At 40.0% G+C, this 20,391-nt stretch overlaps 2 protein-coding genes across 3 annotated transcripts; both read left to right on the forward strand.

Moving 5' to 3' along the window:
- The first annotated feature begins 424 nt into the window (after positions 1–424).
- thy1 (Thy-1 cell surface antigen) lies at positions 425–3,160 on the forward strand. The gene is made up of 4 exons (XM_065962996.1): positions 425–527; positions 1,127–1,170; positions 1,379–1,702; positions 1,826–3,160. The coding sequence occupies exons 2-4, from the start codon at positions 1,140–1,142 to the stop codon at positions 1,930–1,932; spliced, it is 462 nt and encodes a 153-aa protein (XP_065819068.1). The 5' UTR covers positions 425–527; positions 1,127–1,139; the 3' UTR covers positions 1,933–3,160.
- A 2,726-nt stretch (positions 3,161–5,886) lies between these two features.
- On the forward strand, positions 5,887–20,055 carry f11r.1 (F11 receptor, tandem duplicate 1). Of its 2 annotated transcripts, none has more exons than XM_020646205.3 (11): positions 5,887–6,026; positions 6,123–6,243; positions 9,617–9,676; positions 10,767–10,883; positions 15,159–15,299; positions 15,505–15,707; positions 15,797–15,899; positions 16,334–16,441; positions 17,696–17,708; positions 17,882–17,951; positions 18,652–20,055. In XM_020646205.3, exons 2-11 carry the CDS (start codon positions 6,192–6,194, stop codon positions 18,685–18,687), a joined length of 903 nt encoding a protein of 300 aa, XP_020501861.2. In that variant the 5' UTR covers positions 5,887–6,026; positions 6,123–6,191; the 3' UTR covers positions 18,688–20,055. The 2 variants fall into 2 exon arrangements, with proteins under 2 accessions (XP_020501861.2, XP_065819165.1); XM_065963093.1 differs by having other exon boundaries at positions 6,007–6,025; positions 6,155–6,243.
- Positions 20,056–20,391: the final 336 nt, after the last annotated feature.

The raw sequence follows: 20,391 nt of genomic DNA on the forward strand, positions 1-20,391 counted from the left end.
CTATCATCCATGTTTCTTTAAATCTTTTTTTTTTGCAGATGTTAATGTAGTATAGATCTTCAATGAACATCTGTTTATCCGTATCTTATATGTATGTATTTAAATTTATGTTGATAATAGTGGCTGAAAAAACTGCTGACACATAATGGACTGGCACACTGTAGAGCAGCTGCCGAGGCGTCTCAGCTAATCAAACCCTCGTCACAATAGTTCCTGTTTCTTTCTCATTCAGCGGTTTGAATTCACTTCTATGTTCCTGTACTGACATGTGATCCTCTGTTCTGTGGTGAAACAGCAGGTAAAGATCAATACAAAAAAAAAAAAAAAAAGAAGAAGAAGCCTACTACAATACTGAGAGATGTCCCCAAAGTCCAGCGGAGCAGCATTTACTCCCCCCTCCCCTCCTTCTCTGTCCCCCTCCCACCCTCCCTCCCTCCTCCGTTTCTTCTATAAGCCGACCTCTACTGTATCTACCCCTGGCATCACACTGCAGAGCTGTGAGGGAAGCTCAAACTGCATCAGACAAGGTGAGATTGATTTATATACCTCTGTTTGCTGGATGGTAAAATACTGAACTGTTCTATTGTGCACAATGGTTTTCTCTTAGCCTGGGTGAATTAATTGCCTTAACACTGGAGTCAGCACTAGAGCAAATTATTTGAATGAAGGCGAGAGTAGGTTTGCATCAAGCAAACCAAACAGAGCTGAACCGTTTTATGTTTTTTTTTTCTTTCCTTTACATATTCAATACAAGTATACGCAAACAACCAGCTCGTGGTCTCCAGGGAGGCTGAGGACAGAAATGTGTCAATGTTGGCATTTCACCAGAGAAGTTTTCAGTTCATGTCTTTGCAGCGTGAACACTAGAGGCTGTACTGTTGTTTAGTATTATGGTCCAGTGACTTTTCTACAGTAACCCCCCCGAGGGCTTTCATTGAGCTGCAAGAAATGTGGTATTCATGTCTCTGAAATCTGAGCCGGCTCTTTTCAGCACAGTCAGCTTTATTTGATGAAAAACTTCAGTATTGTCAAGACATGAATGAAAAAATTGAATGGGCTCATTGTTAGGTTCTGGTATAGTTGACGGTGTTTGCTCTGAATTCATATTTTTTCCTTTTTTTTGCAGGAAAGACTGGATAATGTTCTTTTTTACCATAGTATTACTTTTCGGTAAGATCTCATTGTTTACTTAAATCATGTTGATTTTTTACAGGATTTTTCCTCATATTTGCATGTTTTTTTTCCCTCAAACTATGAATTAATTTCTCCTTTGAGTGAGCTTCTCATTATTGTTCACCGCACATTTCATTCATAAGTAGGTGTTTTTAATGTTTTTTTGTTGAATATGTGGTGATGTCTTTATGTCATGCTTTGATAGGCTTGGCCTCAGCCCAGAAAATAATCCAGTTAGCCTACTGCTCGTTAGATGAGCACAACCTCAGGATGGACTGCAAATATGCGCTTCCCGCTGAGTCACCAGAACCGTTCTGCAAGTATACCAACGGTGAGAGGCTCTTTGACACCACGGACCCAGAGGAGGAGCAGCATGCCCCCTTCAGGAAACGCGCCAAAGTCCGCATCTTTCCAGGCAACAACTGTCGCCTGCTGTTCAAAACCCTGCCCCCTGGCAAGTCCAACTTCACGTGCAACATCAAATACGCTAACTCCGTCACAGCAACCAAAACCTCAGTGGTTGAGAAAAGTAAGCTCGTGTCAGTTTTGTTTTATTGTACACACAATATATATATTTGATTGACTGCCAACCAGAACCCCCCCCCCCCCCCCCTCCGCTCCTTCTGAACCTGCATTATTGTTCTTATTGCAGAGCTCCTCCTCCCCTGCTCAGCGTGGAGTGTCCTGTTACAGAGCTGCAGTGGCCTACTGCTGACCTTGATGACACTTCCAGTGCTGCTGGAAATTCACTGGCTGTGAATGAGGCGCCAAATTGCTGCATACGTTAACATTGCACCCATAATTACCTGGCGACTGCTGTTGGGATGCTCCTGAAGTTGTGTGTATGCACAAAGTGCAACGAGATGAACTGAATGTCCGTATACAGTATTAATCTGGTATGTCACAGGCCTGCTTACTCTGCATATGTCTGCACTCAATACTAAGCACATGTACCTATGCATATACTTTATACTCTACAATACTCTCACATATAAAACAGCTGTCTGATTGTACGGTAGAAAATCTGTTGGATCCACGTTGGTTTCTGGCAGATGTGCCCGACAGTGACGAGTAAAACGCATGAATGTGACTTTACAGGTATAACTAAAGATCTATATTCTGTTATAGTCAATATTTACACTCAGTATTTTGTGTGATTGTAGTCATGATATTGAGCTTTAACCTCACGTCTTAATAACGAAGTATAGGTCGAGGAAATATGAATGAAGGTGGTGAATAAATCTGATTTTTATAGAGGGATGAAAACCGTCTGGAGATTTGAAAGTATCCTGCTCAAAAAGTGATGTAATGTTGTACACCGCAAAGCCACTTTAATGCTGAGTTTCATCACTCTTTAGAGCAGGCAATCTATTTTGCCTGACTTAAATGTGTCCCCTGTGTCTCTTCTTGGCTGCCAAATGAGGAGGGCAGCTAGAGGAGACCTTGTGTCTCACAGGTCCGCCAGTGGAAGATTGTGTTGTATCTGTCGATACCAACCTGGAAGGGGATGAGAGATAGCTCTGGCAAAGAGTCCTCTAATGTAAGGCAGAGAACTGAACACTTTTAAACAGGTTCTTGACTATTTGATGCATGAGCAATAAAGTCTGTATTCTATTTTACTCTATTGTGACAAGACAATGTATTAAGTTCCTCAACTACTGTAACAAAGAGAACCCAAAGTTTTTATTTTGCCTTTCACTTGTGCCTGAGACACATGATCCATGTTCAGCTGAGGCTTGTTGTCATGAATACACAGTTTGTCTCTGAACGCTGTAAACTAAGTCAGATTCACACTGATGGCTCTGTTTATAGATTAACACTGAATATGCTTTTTATGATGCACTGATTTCTCTGGTAATAATGTAAAGGATTTTTACTTGTGTATATAGTTGAGTAGGTGGTGTGTAGCTAAAGCACAATCATTTAATTGCACTGAAAAGCACTGCTGTACTATGTACTGTATAATGACAATAAACTGAACTGAAACTTAATCATGTCAATGAAGAACGGTCATCCATTATCAACACTGCTTTTTACTGTTTGGGTTTGCGGGGGGGGGCTGGAGCCGATCCCAGCTGTCTTTGGACGAGAAGTGGGGATACACCCTGGACTGGTTGCCAGCCAATCACAAGGCAGACAGACACACTCACATTCACACCTAAGACTAACCCCATGTATGCAACGGGGAGAACATGCAAACTCCACACAGAAACAGCCGGCCCAACAGGGATTCGAACCAGGAACCGCCTCACTGTGAGGAAACAGCACTAACCACTGACCCACCATGCAGCCACTCGATGGAGAACAGTGCATATCAATTGAAACAGAACATTTAGTTAAATATGTTTATGTATGTATGCATGCTTTTAACTCTTGTGACTATAAATGCATGATATGGAAAGTGCTTTGAATGTCCAGCAGAGGGCAGCATTGCATCAAAGTAGATTGTCCTTTAAAACTTCATGAAGACATAAAGGAAATGACTGCAAGGACCACAATCATCAGAAACTTTGAGACAATTTTACTGCACAGACAGGTTAATCATCTGTTCTCTTGTTTCTTTTAATATCCTGAAAACAATTCAACATGATGGTCATCGTTAGGTTGGGGTTGTCTCTGCTGTAGAAGTTTAATGATGAAATCATGAAACAGACTGTGGCCATGGTCAGACAACACAGCAACAGAACACACATGGCTGACAAATTGCTGACCAAGTATTCATCTTCACAGCGTTGTTTATATTCTGTTAGAAGGTACAGCCTACAAATTCTTTTCCATTTGGGTGCATCTCTAATAGGCTAGAAAGAAGACATTAGCTTGACATGTGAATGTCAGACATACATCTTATCTTACAGTCTTATTGAATCACATTTCCTTTTCAGCTCACAACATACACTTGGCTCCAATCCAAATATAACTCTGCTGCTGTGAGGTCTCTTACAGATATGTATTACTGCTACACAATCCTTAAAGAAGAATTCACCTAAGATGGTTGAACACAATTAAATGATATATCCACAAAATTACCAAGATGAATGAATTCATGAAAGTTCTTACTAACCGCCATCATAAATGAAACCTGTAATGCCACCACCACTCCTCAGCATAATGGTATTTACCTGCAGAGATAAAGTTGTGTTCATGTGCACACATTTTTAATGTAGAATTTGGGTGTTTGAGTGGAAAAACAATGCTGCTGTTGTTTGCAGAAGAAGTAAGAGGTTGATAAAAAAAGTGGAGGGATGCTTCAATTTAATTTGTCTTTTCTCCTTTCCCGCATGTCATTCCCAACTCTCTCTCTCACTGATTTCCAACTCTATCCACTGTCCTATCTCCAATAAAGGCATGGGCGGTTCTAGGCAGGGGCCAACAGGGGCCAGTGCGCCTGTAACACCGAGCTTGGTCCCCCCTGTGGCCACCCCTCCAAAAGGAGTGAACATAAACAGTATTTGACTCAACAACCGGACTGACAATCTAGTATTAAATACTGTTACTGAAACAAATATAAATCATGGTATTTAATGATGTGCGCTATTTTTGGCATAATATATATATATTTTTTAAAGCAATCATCTTTGTCTATTTTTCACTTTGGTTTAATGTTCGCCGCTGACTAAACAACTGGCCCCAGTTTGGCCCCCTCAGTAAAAGTGGTCTAGATCCGCCACTGAATAAAGGCACAAAAAGCCAAAAAACAACGACATTGTGGAAGCTGAGTGCTAATATTTAATTCCCCCAATGTTCAAACATGCTTTAGGTTGGCTCATTTATAGGTAACAAATTAAATGTGCACTGCTGATTTCATTTTAGGCAACAAGTACCGTATTCTTTAAAGTCATTTATCACACAGTAGTATAGAAGTGTCATACAGATGAAAATGTGACATGTTTGATCTTTGTAGTGGCATAGTTTATGTTTTCATTCATTCATTAATACTGTCTGTATGCAGCGTACTCTGGGGCATTTTTCAAAGACAAAACATTAGCTTAACTAATTCAGCAGTCACATTTCAACATGCATATTTTATCTGATATGCTCCCTCCATGTTTAAACATAAACTGAGAGCAACATGCTCAGTTAAAGGGACTACATGTGCAGAGATGTTATTATTATTATTTACAGAGTAATAATGAGTTAAAATTCCAGAGACAAAAAAAAAAATTCAAGAGACGAGGTTAAATCAATACCAATCTTAACTTTTGTTGGAAGATCCACTTTATATTTCTCCTCAGAGGAAGATGTGACAGAGCTGGTGCGTTCACTGTTCCTTCTAACTCCTGGTCAGTCATTTTGGATGTAACGTCCTTCCTTTTCAGACATCCCAATAAAGGGAGGATCTTAAAGACTAATATTTTGAACAAGCTCAATGTCTTATCAGTAATAGCCTGACAAATAATAATTAAATAGACATTTTTATGTTTGTGTTTTGTAGATTAGAAAATAATGTTTGAATAATTTAGGATTTGTAAATGCTCATATCCATGAACAAGGTTGTTGCTTTTCTCATGGGGCCCCAAAAAGCCCCCATCATGGCGAATACCTTACCATGAATGAAGATGAAACTGAAAGACAGAACTAAATTCCCAAAGGCAGACTGTGGTTATACCCTCCAATGAGAGAGAGGTCAGTAACCCCAGCTGTTCTGTGTCTGTTTAGCTTATTGGCTGGTTAATAAACTACCAACACTCTTGTACCCACCTCCTCCTGTTTTCTTTGAATGTAACTCGTGATGTAAATGCGCTTTCTTTCTCACCGTCGAACCTGTTTTTCCACTCTGTCGTCACTCAGGCACCTGAGAGGATCTTAATACCGGAAGTTACCGAGCTTGTTATCACCTGGGCGGACACTTTCAGGTGAGGGCACTCAATCGTTACAGAGAGAAACAACGACACAGTTTTTTTTTAAAAAGAGTTGGAAATATAATCGACTGTCTGTTTACTCGACGCCAGACACATTTTGTGTGGTTTTTGGTTCATTTGAGGTGAAGCAGTGAGAAGAGAAGAACCGAGCGGGTCGACATGTTTGTCAGCGGGCTGGTTTCGGTGGCTTTGTTCCTCCTCGCAGCGACAGGTGAGTAACTGAAGCATTACCGTTTATTTGATTTAAAGAGCGCGATAGTTTCACCTTTTTGTGAGATTCAACCAAAACAACAATGCAATAAGCTTCTTGTCCACCAAATTCAAAACTAGCATTTATGTCGTTGCTGTATTTATCCTCAAATATAAACCTCGGGCCTTGACATTACAATGGGCCTGTTCTGTAGGCTTTCTGTGTGAGTTCAGCAAGTTTGTCACAAGGAAACATTAACATGGTTCTGTTTCGAAGTCAGCCAGTTGCAGAAGATTTGAAACTTTTTAATTAACCTTAAGTTTGTTATTATTTTTTTTAATTAATTAAACTACAGTCGCACAGCAGGTGTAAGAAGCTGCTGTGAAACAAGGAACCATTAAAATGTGGAACATGTGGAGAAAAAACATGTTACCTCCTTCTATTGTGTTAAATTAATTAAAATGCCTGCACCTGTAATAACCTTTAAAATATAATAGTATTATAGAGAAATGTTAACATAATTATAAATGTTTTTTTTGTGCAATTTCTGAGCGTTAATTCAGAAAGTAACATTCAGTATGATTGAAGCAATCCCACTTTCTTTTGGCTTTCCATGAACTGATCAACGCAGTCGGCCTTTGGGTGTCACAGTAACAGAAAAATAGAATTCCTATGTACCCCAAAAATGGGTCATTTCTTGATTACAGATATAAAAATCTTTAAGTGTACACAACTTACGCAAAGTTTCGTAAATTGTACACATTTTTTTGATAGAATAGAATTACTTTACTGATCCCAAACTGGGAAATTGTGGTGTTACTGCAGCAGGTTATCCAACACACAATGAGTAAAACACACAATGTTAGCAAATCTAAACATAATATAATATTAAATACAAAGTAAATAAGTACTAAAAATATCCAAACTAAGAATGTGAATATATACTTCCAGGATGTGCAAAAACAGAGTCGTAAATGGTTGTAAATTAAATATGAAAGATTAAATTGATTGATGCACCTTTCATATGATGGATACATTTTTTAGAGCCCTCATACTTTTCCATACTATCAATCATTAAAATAATCAAGATAGTTGACCCTATTCAAACACCTGGTGTAAAAAAGTTTCATGTTATGGATAATTCTGACGGCAGTTTAGTGCAGCTTTTATTTTATTTTTTGTCTGTATTACAATAACATCCATATTTAATGAATTCCAAGAGTTCACAAACTCATCAGCCAATCTTTGTGTCATTGAGATTTTTGACTGTAAACTTGCAGCATCAAATATGACCCTGTATAACTGGTACCAATGAACCCCATAAACATTGTGAAACCTGCAGTGTAATCCCTCACTTATCTCTTCTTGGTGGCAAAAAGCCCAGTTTGGGGCTTTGTCTTGAAGGCTACATAGCAGAGTACTTCAACTGGTTTTGTTTTGATAAAGTGAAAATTCCTTCTGCTGCACCTCAGACTGGTCTCTCTGCCTTAAGTCTCATCCGCACACCTGCAGCCCAGTCTGCTGTGTGGAGGAGACGTTGTAAATAGCTGCTCACAGGCAGACCTCTTTAGACTTGTTGCACTAAAACACAGACATGCAGCAAGCCGAGTTTCCCCGAGCACCCTGAGCCCTAGACATTCACCCTTCTTTACCTCGGGAGACGTGTGTCATTACGTCAACCCAGAAACTCGCAGAGTATGCAAACAAAGAAGTCATGCAGAGCTCTGGTTTCATTTTACACCAGCGGCTTATCTCGCCAAACCAAAACTGTGACTGTGCTGCTTTATCTCCTCTGAGAAACAACTGCAGCGTGTAGAAGAATGTCATTCAAGTGTTGCTGTTTGTAAACTTGAATACAAATATAAAGTAGGCTACTAAAATGGCACATATATTTCATTTAATGAGCTTGCTTTAGAGTTGCTTTGCTGCTTATCTCTGCAGAGGACGTTTCTCTGAATGTCATAGGAGGACTACCAGACAAGCTAATGGTTAAGTCCTTATACACCCAACAATTAAAATAATAGCAGTCTGGTAACGTTGCATTCAAAGGATGTAACTGTGACGTGTCAGTCAGGTCAGTGACTCCATAATGGATTAGTCGTGTGTGTGTGTGTGTGTGTCTGTTCCGGGTTTCTGCCTCAACATGGCAGTTTCACCTGAAGTTTTCTGACTCAGCAGTCAGGAATGAGACACGATTTATTGTTTGTCCGCAGCCTGAAGGCTTGTGCACATGCTCAGAGAGTTTGACAAGTTGTGTTTTCTTTTATCTGATGATTTTTACATGAATAATAATTCAAAATAATTTCAAGAAGTTTTTTTTTCCCACCAAAACAAAAGTGCAGATCTGAGTGGAGCTTCTAGTGGAGCTGGGTATTGTCTACAACCTCACAATTCAATTCTATTTCAATTCATTGGGTAACGATTCGATTGGATATTGATCAATATGCTTCAATATTGATTGAATAATACATACAGATGACAGGAATACTCAGATAACTCATCACAGTGCCTTCTGATATTTGTTAAATAATTATGTGTGCATGGTTTGTATATGTTTAGAACACATTGACTCCAAAATCAATTTTATCGTTGCATTATTCTTTAATACACAAAGAATAAAACATTTAAGTACAGTATGATGTAAAGTGCACATTTGTGCCTGATCTGAATTCACAGTGCCCCCAGTGGAGAGGGGTGTCATTACAACGAAAAAAAATCTCAGTCTATTGAATTGTGAAAATAATAATTGCACTTCATTATGAATCAATTTTTTGAACCAGCCCTAGTTTATAGCTAGCTTAAGCGTATTCTGACTGCATGGTATAAAAGTGTGTTCATTATACACAGGACTTCATCTGACAGGTGTAATTTACACATGGTGAGTGAGATAACATAACTTCTCTACATCAAATCTTGATTTCAGATGGTGGTTTTCACGACTTATTTCTCTTTGACTTCATTATATTTAATAAAACATGACATACCAGTAATCATAACATGTAACTGCGCTGTGTTCTTTGGACTGGTGTAACCACGGATTTCACTTTAGTCCAGACTGAATGCAAAAGCAGAAGTGAAAAGTGCTGAGTCTTAAATTCTCAGTTCCTTTTAGTGTCTGATGTTTAAATCTTTAGAGGTAGTATTATATCCTAATAATCTAGAACAAAGACTGAATCAGTAAAGAACCGATCTTTTGAATCTGTTCAATAATTCATGCTTTCCCATCCCTCCTGTACAAAATGTTTATATTATTTCCATTTTTTTCCCTCCTCTACTATTTATCTTAAGTTTTCTGTATCGTCTGTTCATCAGTAGAAAGTATCGGCTGTGTTTATAGCCACAGCATGCTGTTAAATTGTCTAATTGATTGTTGTATTATATTCTGTGTGTCCAGGTGTGAGGGGCTTCACAGTCAGTACCAACAAAGCCGATGTGCGGGTGAAAGAGAATTTAGGTGAGTCCCAACTATAATAAATAATGTTAAATGAATACATCAATATTTCATCAGTTGAGTGTTTGCTGAACAGTTGAAAAAAAGATACGACATTTTTTTAAATAGAAGATATCAAGTACGACAAAGCTGGAACTAGCTTTGGTAAAGTGGTCTGTAGTTGCTTTACGTTTCAATTAGTGTAAGGATGAACCATATCAATATGTTCTAATGTTTAATAAGGTCAGTGTGTTACCTTTCATGCACGGCTGTTTTCTTCTGATTTGAATTACATTGGGTGTCTCTCGAGTCGATTTCGATTCTTGGGGCCACGATTTGATTCAGAATCGATTTTCAATTCAAAATGATTCTGGATTCAATTTGAATTCACGAGTGAGAGAAGTGTGCTGGATTTTTTCTCCCTAATGTGATAGTTTGATGTCCTACTTCTTTTGATAGTTGGATGTGCGAACACCTCCTCTAAAAGTTAATGAGTTATAGAATACTATTCTTTGTTATTTCTTAAATGTAAATGGACATCTTCACTGTATCGATGTAAGTGGAAAATAATAAGATGGCAAGCAGAGAATAAAGGTCATCATCACCCCTTCCCACTCACTCGCAGTAAATGTTCCTGAAATGTGTCTGCTGTGTTTACACATCAGCTCACTTCAACTTCACATTAGGGAGCTGGCAGGAAAAAGTCTGGATAAAGTTTGGCTGAAATTTTGCCGTTTGTGTTCACGCACGCAGCTCTAAAGATTTGTGCTGCGTCGTAATCCTGCTCATAATCTGTTATCAAGTCAGTGATGGTGAGTAATGCTCTAAGACGGAACAGGCATTACTAAATGTGTATGACCTAGAGTAGGCAAATTTACAGGAAAACTGGATCCTGACTGAGGGAAACTTTCTTGACACTTCATGTTGTCAAGGTTATCTGTGAATCTCTTTATTTCTTATCATTAGGAGTGAATGTCTGTGATTTTAACTCTTGGAGCAGAGTTTAGTTACGGGTTATTTCAGTCTAAAACATTGTACTGCAAATTAAAAGTGAAGTAAATATCCCAATAGTTATGTTTCTTTTTGTATTGATTTACGTTTTTTGACATTTCAGGGATCGACCTTTCATGCACCTTTTCTGGTGACTTTGGTTCAAATCCCAGAGTGGAGTGGAAGTTTAAAAACCTGAAGCAGTCACAGGTGTACGTGATTTTTGATGGGAAACCAACAAGTACGTAGATTTCTAATCTTTGTGTCCCTGTCTCTTCAGTGTGTTGTGTGTGTGTGTCTCTTCAGTGTGTGTGTGTGTCTCTTCAGTGTGTGTGTGTGTCTCTTCAGTGTGTTGTGTGTGTGTCTCTTCAGTGTGTGTGTGTGTCTCTTCAGTGTGTGTGTGTGTGTCTCTTCAGTGTGTGTGTGTGTCTCTTCAGTGTGTGTGTGTGTCTCTTCAGTGTGTTGTGTGTGTCTCTTCAGTGTGTTGTGTGTCTCTTCAGTGTGTTGTGTGTTGTGTGTCTCTCTTTCAGTGTGTTGTGTCTCTTTCAGTGTGTTGTGTGTCTCTTCAGTGTGTTGTGTGTGTCTCTTCAGTGTGTTGTGTGTGTCTCTTCAGTGTGTTGTGTGTGTCTCTTCAGTGTGTTGTGTGTGTCTCTTCAGTGTGTTGTGTGTGTCTCTTCAGTGTGTTGTGTGTGTGTCTCCAGTGTGTTGTGTGTGTCTCTTCAGTGTGTTGTGTGTCTCTTCAGTGTGTTGTGTGTGTCTCTTCAGTGTGTGTGTGTCTCTTCAGTGTGTTGTGTGTGTCTCTTCAGTGTGTGTGTGTCTCTTCAGTGTGTGTGTGTCTCTTCAGTGTGTGTGTGTCTCTTCAGTGTGTGTGTGTCTCTTCAGTGTGTGTGTGTGTCTCTTCAGTGTGTTGTGTGTCTCTTCAGTGTGTGTGTGTCTCTTCAGTGTGTGTGTGTCTCTTCAGTGTGTTGTGTGTGTCTCTTCAGTGTGTGTGTGTCTCTTCAGTGTGTGTGTGTCTCTTCAGTGTGTGTGTGTCTCTTCAGTGTGTTGTGTGTCTCTTCAGTGTGTTGTGTGTGTGTCTCTTCAGTGTGTTGTGTGTGTCTCTTCAGTGTGTTGTGTGTCTCTTCAGTGTGTTGTGTGTCTCTTCAGTGTGTGTGTGTGTGTCTCTTCTGTGTGTGTGTGTGTCTCTTCAGTGTGTGTGTGTGTGTCTCTTCAGTGTGTTGTGTCTCTTCAGTGTGTTGTGTGTGTGTCTCTTCAGTGTGTTGTGTGTCTCTTCAGTGTGTGTGTGTGTGTGTCTCTTCAGTGTGTGTGTGTCTCTTCAGTGTGTTGTGTGTGTTGTGTCTCTTCAGTGTGTTGTGTGTGTGTCTCTTCAGTGTGTTGTGTGTCTCTTCAGTGTGTGTGTCTCTTCAGTGTGTTGTGTGTGTTGTGTCTCTTCAGTGTGTTGTGTGTGTGTCTCTTCAGTGTGTTGTGTGTCTCTTCAGTGTGTGTGTCTCTTCAGTGTGTTGTGTGTCTCTTCAGTGTGTGTGTCTCTTCAGTGTGTTGTGTGTGTCTCTTCAGTGTGTTGTGTGTCTCTTCAGTGTGTGTGTCTCTTCAGTGTGTTGTGTGTCTCTTCAGTGTGTGTGTCTCTTCAGTGTGTTGTGTGTCTCTTCAGTGTGTGTGTCTCTTCAGTGTGTTGTGTGTGTCTCTTCAGTGTGTTGTGTGTCTCTTCAGTGTGTGTGTCTCTTCAGTGTGTTGTGTGTCTCTTCAGTGTGTGTGTCTCTTCAGTGTGTGTGTGTGTCTCTTCAGTGTGTTGTGTGTGTCTCTTCAGTGTGTTGTGTGTGTGTCTCTTCAGTGTGTTGTGTGTGTGTCTCTTCAGTGTGTTGTGTCTCTTCAGTGTGTTGTGTGTGTGTCTCTTCAGTGTGTTGTGTGTGTGTGTCTCTTCGGTGTGTTGTGTCTCTTCAGTGTGTTGTGTGTCTCTTGAGTGTGTTGTGTGTGTCTCTTCAGTGTGTTGTGTCTCTTCAGTGTGTTGTGTGTCTCTTCAGTGTGTTGTGTGTGTCTCTTCAGTGTGTTGTGTGTGTGTCTCTTCAGTGTGTTGTGTGTGTCTCTTCAGTGTGTTGTGTGTGTCTCTTCAGTGTGTTGTGTGTGTCTCTTCAGTGTGTTGTGTGTTGTGTCTCTTCAGTGTGTTGTGTGTCTCTTCAGTGTGTGTGTGTGTGTGTCTCTTCAGTGTGTGTGTGTCTCTTCAGTGTGTTGTGTGTGTGTGTCTCTTCAGTGTGTGTGTGTGTGTCTCTTCAGTGTGTTGTGTCTCTTCAGTGTGTTGTGTCTCTTCAGTGTGTTGTGTGTGTGTCTCTTCAGTGTGTGTGTGTGTCTCTTCAGTGTGTGTGTCTCTTCAGTGTGTTGTGTGTGTCTCTTCAGTGTGTTGTGTGTCTCTTCAGTGTGTTGTGTGTCTCTTCAGTGTGTTGTGTGTGTCTCTTCAGTGTGTTGTGTGTGTCTCTTCAGTGTGTGTGTGTCTCTTCAGTGTGTTGTGTGTGTGTGTCTCTTCAGTGTGTGTGTGTGTGTGTCTCTTCAGTGTGTTGTGTCTCTTCAGTGTGTTGTGTGTGTGTCTCTTCAGTGTGTGTGTGTGTCTCTTCAGTGTGTGTGTCTCTTCAGTGTGTTGTGTGTGTGTCTCTTCAGTGTGTGTGTGTGTCTCTTCAGTGTGTTGTGTGTGTCTCTTCAGTGTGTTGTGTCTCTTCAGTGTGTTGTGTGTCTCTTCAGTGTGTTGTGTGTGTGTCTCTTCAGTGTGTTGTGTGTGTGTGTGTGTCTCTTCGGTGTGTTGTGTCTCTTCAGTGTGTTGTGTGTGTGTCTCTTCAGTGTGTGTGTGTGTCTCTTCAGTGTGTGTGTCTCTTCAGTGTGTTGTGTGTGTGTCTCTTCAGTGTGTGTGTGTGTCTCTTCAGTGTGTTGTGTGTGTCTCTTCAGTGTGTTGTGTCTCTTCAGTGTGTTGTGTGTGTCTCTTCAGTGTGTTGTGTCTCTTCAGTGTGTTGTGTGTGTGTCTCTTCAGTGTGTTGTGTGTGTGTGTGTGTGTCTCTTCGGTGTGTTGTGTCTCTTCAGTGTGTTGTGTGTGTGTGTCTCTTCAGTGTGTTGTGTGTGTCGCTTCAGTGTGTGTGTGTCTCTTCAGTGTGTGTGTGTGTCTCTTCAGTGTGTTGTGTCTCTTCAGTGTGTTGTGTGTCTCTTCAGTGTGTTGTGTGTGTCTCTTCAGTGTGTTGTGTGTGTCTCTTCAGTGTGTTGTGTGTCTCTTCAGTGTGTTGTGTGTGTCTCTTCAGTGTGTTGTGTGTGTCTCTTCAGTGTGTTGTGTGTCTCTTCGGTGTGTTGTGTGTGTGTCTCTTCAGTGTGTTGTGTGTGTGTCTCTTCGGTGTGTTGTGTGTGTCTCTTCAGTGTGTTGTGTGTCTCTTCGGTGTGTTGTGTGTGTCTCTTCGGTGTTGTGTGTGTCTCTTCAGTGTGTTGTGTGTGTGTCTCTTCAGTGTGTTGTGTGTGTGTCTCTTCAGTGTGTTGTGTGTGTGTCTCTTCAGTGTGTTGTGTGTGTGTCTCCAGTGTGTTGTGTGTGTGTCTCTTCAGTGTGTTGTGTGTCTCTTCAGTGTGTTGTGTGTCTCTTCAGTGTGTTGTGTGTGTGTCTCTTCAGTGTGTTGTGTGTGTCTCTTCAGTGTGTTGTGTGTGTCTCTTCAGTGTGTTGTGTGTTGTGTGTGTGTCTCTTCAGTGTGTTGTGTGTGTGTCTCTTCAGTGTGTTGTGTGTGTGTCTCTTCAGTGTGTTGTGTGTGTGTGTCTCTTCAGTGTGTGTGTGTGTGTCTCTTCAGTGTGTGTGTGTGTCTCTTCAGTGTGTTGTGTCTCTTCAGTGTGTGTGTGTGTCTCTTCAGTGTGTTGTGTGTGTGTCTCTTCAGTGTGTTGTGTGTGTGTCTCTTCAGTGTGTTGTGTGTGTGTCTCTTCAGTGTGTTGTGTGTGTGTCTCTTCAGTGTGTTGTGTGTGTGTCTCTTCAGTGTGTTGTGTGTCTCTTCAGTGTGTTGTGTGTGTGTGTCTCTTCAGTGTGTTGTGTGTGTCTCTTCAGTGTGTGTGTGTGTCTCTTCAGTGTGTTGTGTGTGTCTCTTCAGTGTGTTGTGTGTGTGTGTGTCTCTTCAGTGTGTGTGTGTCTCTTCAGTGTGTGTGTGTGTCTCTTCAGTGTGTGTGTGTCTCTTCAGTGTGTTGTGTGTCTCTTTCAGTGTGTTGTGTGTTGTGTGTCTCTTCAGTGTGTTGTGTCTCTTCAGTGTGTTGTGTGTCTCTTCAGTGTGTTGTGTGTGTGTCTCTTCAGTGTGTGTGTCTCTTCAGTGTGTTGTGTGTCTCTTTCAGTGTGTTGTGTGTCTCTTTCAGACTTGAAGGCAGGGACAATTTAAAATGTCCTCTTAGTCCCTTTAAGAGGATTCCTTGTCACTGTTTGTTTCTGATGCAGAGTGAAAGTCTTCATCACCTTCAGCCTATGGAGAAATGTGTTGTCTGAATGCTTTTGTGACTGTTGTGTAATGCTGCAATTCTTCCTCAGCATCATATGCCAGCAGAGTCACAATGTACAACAGCAATCTGAGATTTGCAACTGTGACCCGCGATGACAACGGGATGTATGATTGTGAGGTGTCTGGAAACGGACAGTTTGGGGAAGCCAGAGTGAAGCTGACTGTGCTTGGTAAGGATTCCTTTCTAATTAAATTTCACATACCCATCTTCTCATTTATAATCCAGCCAGACTATGACCACTGCAATAAAATAACCAGTACTCTGGTAAATAGTAGAACTATTACAGTAAATCTGTCCCTGCCAAATAAACCAATTTAAGTACAGTAATGAAGGACGTGACCCTCTTAAAAACTTTTCTTTTTTTGTCCTTTCAGTGCCTCCCTCTGCACCCTTGTGTAGGATCCCCTCCTCAGTGACGACTGGCAAGTCAGCCCTCTTGACCTGCCATGACACGGATGGCTCACCTCCACCCAAATACAGGTGGTTCAAAAACGATGTGCCTCTGCCCGCTGAACCCGGCAAGATCGCAAGCTTCAAAAACTCCACCTACAAGCTCAATGTTAACAACGGCAACCTGGTCAGCTCCAAGCTTTTACTTTGCATCATCTTCACTATGACACTTTATGTGCTCTTTAAATGAAAAATGAAACCTGTCTGTCTCCTCAGGAGTTTCCCAAAACCGTCAAGACGGACTTAGGTCAGTACTACTGTGAGGCTTCCAACGAAGCAGGTCCTCCTCAGCGCTGCAGAGGAGGAAATATGGAAATCCGTAAGTACTCTTTTTTTTTTTTGGATTAAAAACTGGCTTTAGGGTCTGCTTTTTTTTTTTTTTAAACAATCTGTCATTCATATGTGTATTCCTGCAATGACCATTTGCAAAACTACATTTAGTTTATAGAAACTATACATGCATATAAATACAAGTTTGATTTGGCAACTTAAACATGTCTCCCACGCCAATAAAACCCCTTTGAAATTGAATGACACAAATTCATCATCAGTTAGTTACTTATGAAAGAAAAGGGTTATTGTTAAACCTGTATATGCTGCACACAGACTTTTTAAAGCACTGTAAACTGGTTTGGCCGCATCAAAGGATCATCATCGTCATCATTTTTAATTGATGTAGATTATCAAATTAACCACACAATAATATTAGACTGTTCTTCATCTAATGAACTATAACGTGATGTTTTTCTGAAGGTGACCTCAACACTGGAGGAATTGTAGCTGGTGTGATCGTGGCTCTGCTGCTAGTGGCTCTGCTGGTTTTTGGTATTTGGTACGCAAACAAGAAAGGATACCTGCCAAGTGAGTAATACACATACAAGTCATACAGTGATTGTCTATATTTTTAAATCAAGTGTTGAAGTTATCAGGATCGTTTAATCTCTGAGTATTTTTTTTATTTTTTTACATTAAAGGAATTCAAATGAACTGAAAGAAATAGCTTTCATCTTAAGTAGCACATAGCTAGGATCCAGACATTACCGAGAGATTGTTGCCTCGTTTAAAACACATTTCCAAGACAAAAATCATGGATAATCTATGTCCTGGTTATAGGTGTGTTAAAATCTCAGTGTCTACAAGCTGCAGTGATTTAAAGCTGAGTCCAGTCCCAAGCCTTTTATTAACATCAATGGCTGATGTACATAAAAAGATCAAAGCCGTGAAATCAAAGAAGCTAAACCGAAATATGTGAAGATGCTTAACATTGTAAAAGCTGTGATAACTGACTGATAATTCCTAGAAAAAAAAAAAACAGGATCAGGAGTACAAAATATGTTCAAGTCAATTTGAGTATCCCAACGATATTTTCCATAATCTTAAAATCAACAAAAACAAATCATACATTGGATAACGTAACAATTGAATAATCTCTGATGGATAGTTTAAAGGAGATATATTATGATGATCCATGATGATGCAATGTTGGATGTCCATTTTAAACCACGGCAAAGTTTTTTTTTTAAACGCAAGGTACACAGTTGTTGGCCTCATCGTCTGACGTGGTTTCCTGCTGCTCTGAACCAGACAATACGAGAACTTTGCGAGACTTGGCCTAGAAGCTGACGTCAGGTTCTGCTGACGTTTTGGAGCAAAGCGTGGAGCAAAGTTGTAGAACACACCCACCCTGATTGCTATTTTCAAGGCCACGGCGACTCGGAAGCTCACTCAAATTTCCCTGCGACTGCAAACAGAGCTGGCCAATCAAGTGTGGGAATGTGGGGAAGGCGGGGCCTTAAAGAGACAGCAGCTGAAATTAACTGTTTTAGGCGGAGGCTGAAATGAGGGATTTTATTGATGCCAGTATCAGATCAACGTCACTTAGGACTACATAAGCTTTAACTTTTATTCTTAAATAATCCCCCAGCATTTAACTCAACATTCTGGCAGAAGTATAACCCGAATAAGTAAATCAATAAGTGGTTTTCCCTTATAAAAATAATTCAATATTACTAAACAGTTCCTAAGTTTCTACCAAAAATACAGTCTGTTGCGTATCATTTGCACATCTGTATATGCTCTATCCCACTGATGTTCTTTCTTCTCTTCCCTTCACAGAGAAGAGCGAAAGGTAAGAGGATTTTCTCTTTTTTTATACTCTGAAGCAACAAACCAGTCTATGGATTATCTGATAAAAATCCATTACAGATTTTTCTCTGTCCTCAGATTACATGCATAAACTCTTCTGATCTCTCTGTGACTATCTCAGCATGTTTTTTTTTTCTCCATTTATTCTTCCTGCAGCAAACCAAAGCCCAGCGTGGTGTACCAGCCCACATCAATGTACGGTGGTGGTGGTGATGATGATGATGATGTAAGTATGGGGCTGTCTCTTTTTCAGTTTGAAGCATTGTTGAGTTTGGATCACACTCTTGTTATGTATACGCCTTTTCACACATGCACAAAACGTGTGACCTGTATGTGTGAACGCAAACGGCCATATTTTACCCAGAGGTTTTCCTGACAGCCTACTAGTAAAAATTTGTTGAAGAAGAACCGATGTTTGAGCACAGCAGATAATCAGGAGAATTCACCACGATCAAGTGGAAGGGTGTGATACCGTTAATATCATGAGACCACTGTGCAGCTGGTTTGATCCATGTGCACATATGAGACTGCTTCATAATCTGCTGTGACTCTTGTGGTATCCTTTTTAACTCATGTTCTGCCTCCTGACACTCCCCCAGCTTGGGTCAAGGGCCTGTGTCCACTTAGGCCATTTTTTTTGCACTGGCTATTTTCAATATAACCAATGCAGTTCTGCTTTTCTCGCTGAGTGTCCCGAGTTATTGTTGTTGCTTCGCTCAGAGCACTCCGATTAAAATAAAAAAAGGTCAACTTTTGGAACAGCACTTCTCCCTCATTGAACAATGAAAATCAAGAAGAGAAGTCTGGCAGTTCATGTTAAATTGGTGATATTTCCTTAAATGCAGTGCTAGTGAACACAGGCCCAGACAGTGTGAGAGTTGTAGGAAAAATGTTCCAGTTGTGATTTTTGATGTGTTTATTTCCAGGGGGAATTCAAACAGAAGTCATCCTTCGTGGTATAGTCAACAACGAACAGCCCCAACAGGAGAACAACTCTGTTTTAAATGTCTGTCAGCGTGGGATTTCCCTCAAGTGTTTCGTGTGCTTTTGGTTGATGATTAATTTGGAGTTTCTGTTTTTATAGACCAGTGTGATTGTTTAAGCTGACCTGAACTTTGTGCTTTAGTGTCTCGGAAACATTGACTTGAGCTTCAAGGTTATATGAAATAACTTACTGCAAACAGGGTAATGTGACGTCTTTTATATGTGCAAAATACTGTTGGAGGGCCTTTGGCTATTCACACATTCTTAGCCATGGACATTTGACTTCTAAGTTGTTGGTGTGTGTGTCTATTCTGTTTCTTCTGAAAAAAAAAAAAAACACAGCTATTTTTGTAAGTGTTACAATGATTCATCTTAACGCTAACATGTCAAAAAACAAGTAAAGAACCATGTACCTATAACGGTAAGAAGAACAGAAAGAGAAATTTTAGTTTCTCATGAAAGTCAAGCACATCCCTTTGAATAGACAGAATTTCCTCTAGGAACACAGTACCATGAAAAACAATGTCAATAGAGTTGTATCATATTTATTGACACATCACCTTAATTGTTTTATACGTGTTTATCTTCTCTGAAACACTGATGTGCCCAGAATAACACGGCCGAGTTGCTCTGAGAATGTTTAACTTTTTCTAACAAACAAAGCGTTTTTTTTATGTACAGTACTCTTGCTAACAAATCTGTCACTTTCTCTTTCTTGTAAATAAAATGCTTTTACGCCTGAAACATTGAAAAATCTCTTAAGTTTTCTATGAGCTTCCTGACATTTTCCTCTATTACTGTGTTTAATGGCAACACCATTGAAGGTGCACACTCACTTTAAGAGGTAGCTTTACAATTTCAGTAATGTTGTCCAAGAGGTTTGTAATCATTTGAATGACGTTGACTGAGTTGATTAATGGTGAGAAAGGTACACTTCCTCTTAAAGCAGACACATGTCAGCTGTCATGTGTCCTGTTATGAATTAGAAACTTGTGATTGTGACATTTTGTTTCACAATTTTTGAAAGGTGCATCATCATGTTTATCGTGTGTAGCTTAATCATTGAAAACACTGACTGTTCTGATATATTTGTCCGAATATCGTCTACCTCTAGACACTCAAATCACTTGATGGTTTCGAATATCCTTTACATCCACTGGCTCTCAGGTTGACTTTTACTGGTTTGATGAAGTTGGACACCAATTAATCAATATTTATATTGGGCAAAAGGCACATTGTTCTACATTGTTTGACCTTTCTTTTTTTTAGAAAATGTAAAGCTGATGAATCAGCTGATGGTTGTAACTTTGATTTATATTTGTTTAATAAAATGTTTTGAATCTACAGTCATGTCTCAGCAAGATCATATTTCCCTCTGCATAAACATGTTGAAGCTTTGTTATGAATCCAAACAAACACTAATCTTTTCGTATCATATAGGTGTTAATGTGCACAGTTGCATTGATTATGCAATACTTGCATATTGACTCCTCTGATCTTAATGAAGTATAATGTATCCACACCAGCAGGAGTCCAGCTGTTAAAAAAAATGCAAATACACCCTCCATATTTAAGGAATAAAATTCGCAGTGGTCCATGATGCTACCATAGAGAAGTCTTAATAGTAGCCTAAATAATTGCACTTATTTGTAAAAAGTAAATAAGCACGAAGAAGGCCTATA

The sequence above is a fragment of the Labrus bergylta genome, chromosome 14, assembly GCF_963930695.1.
Source record: "Labrus bergylta chromosome 14, fLabBer1.1, whole genome shotgun sequence".
Lineage (NCBI taxonomy): Eukaryota > Metazoa > Chordata > Actinopteri > Labriformes > Labridae > Labrus > Labrus bergylta.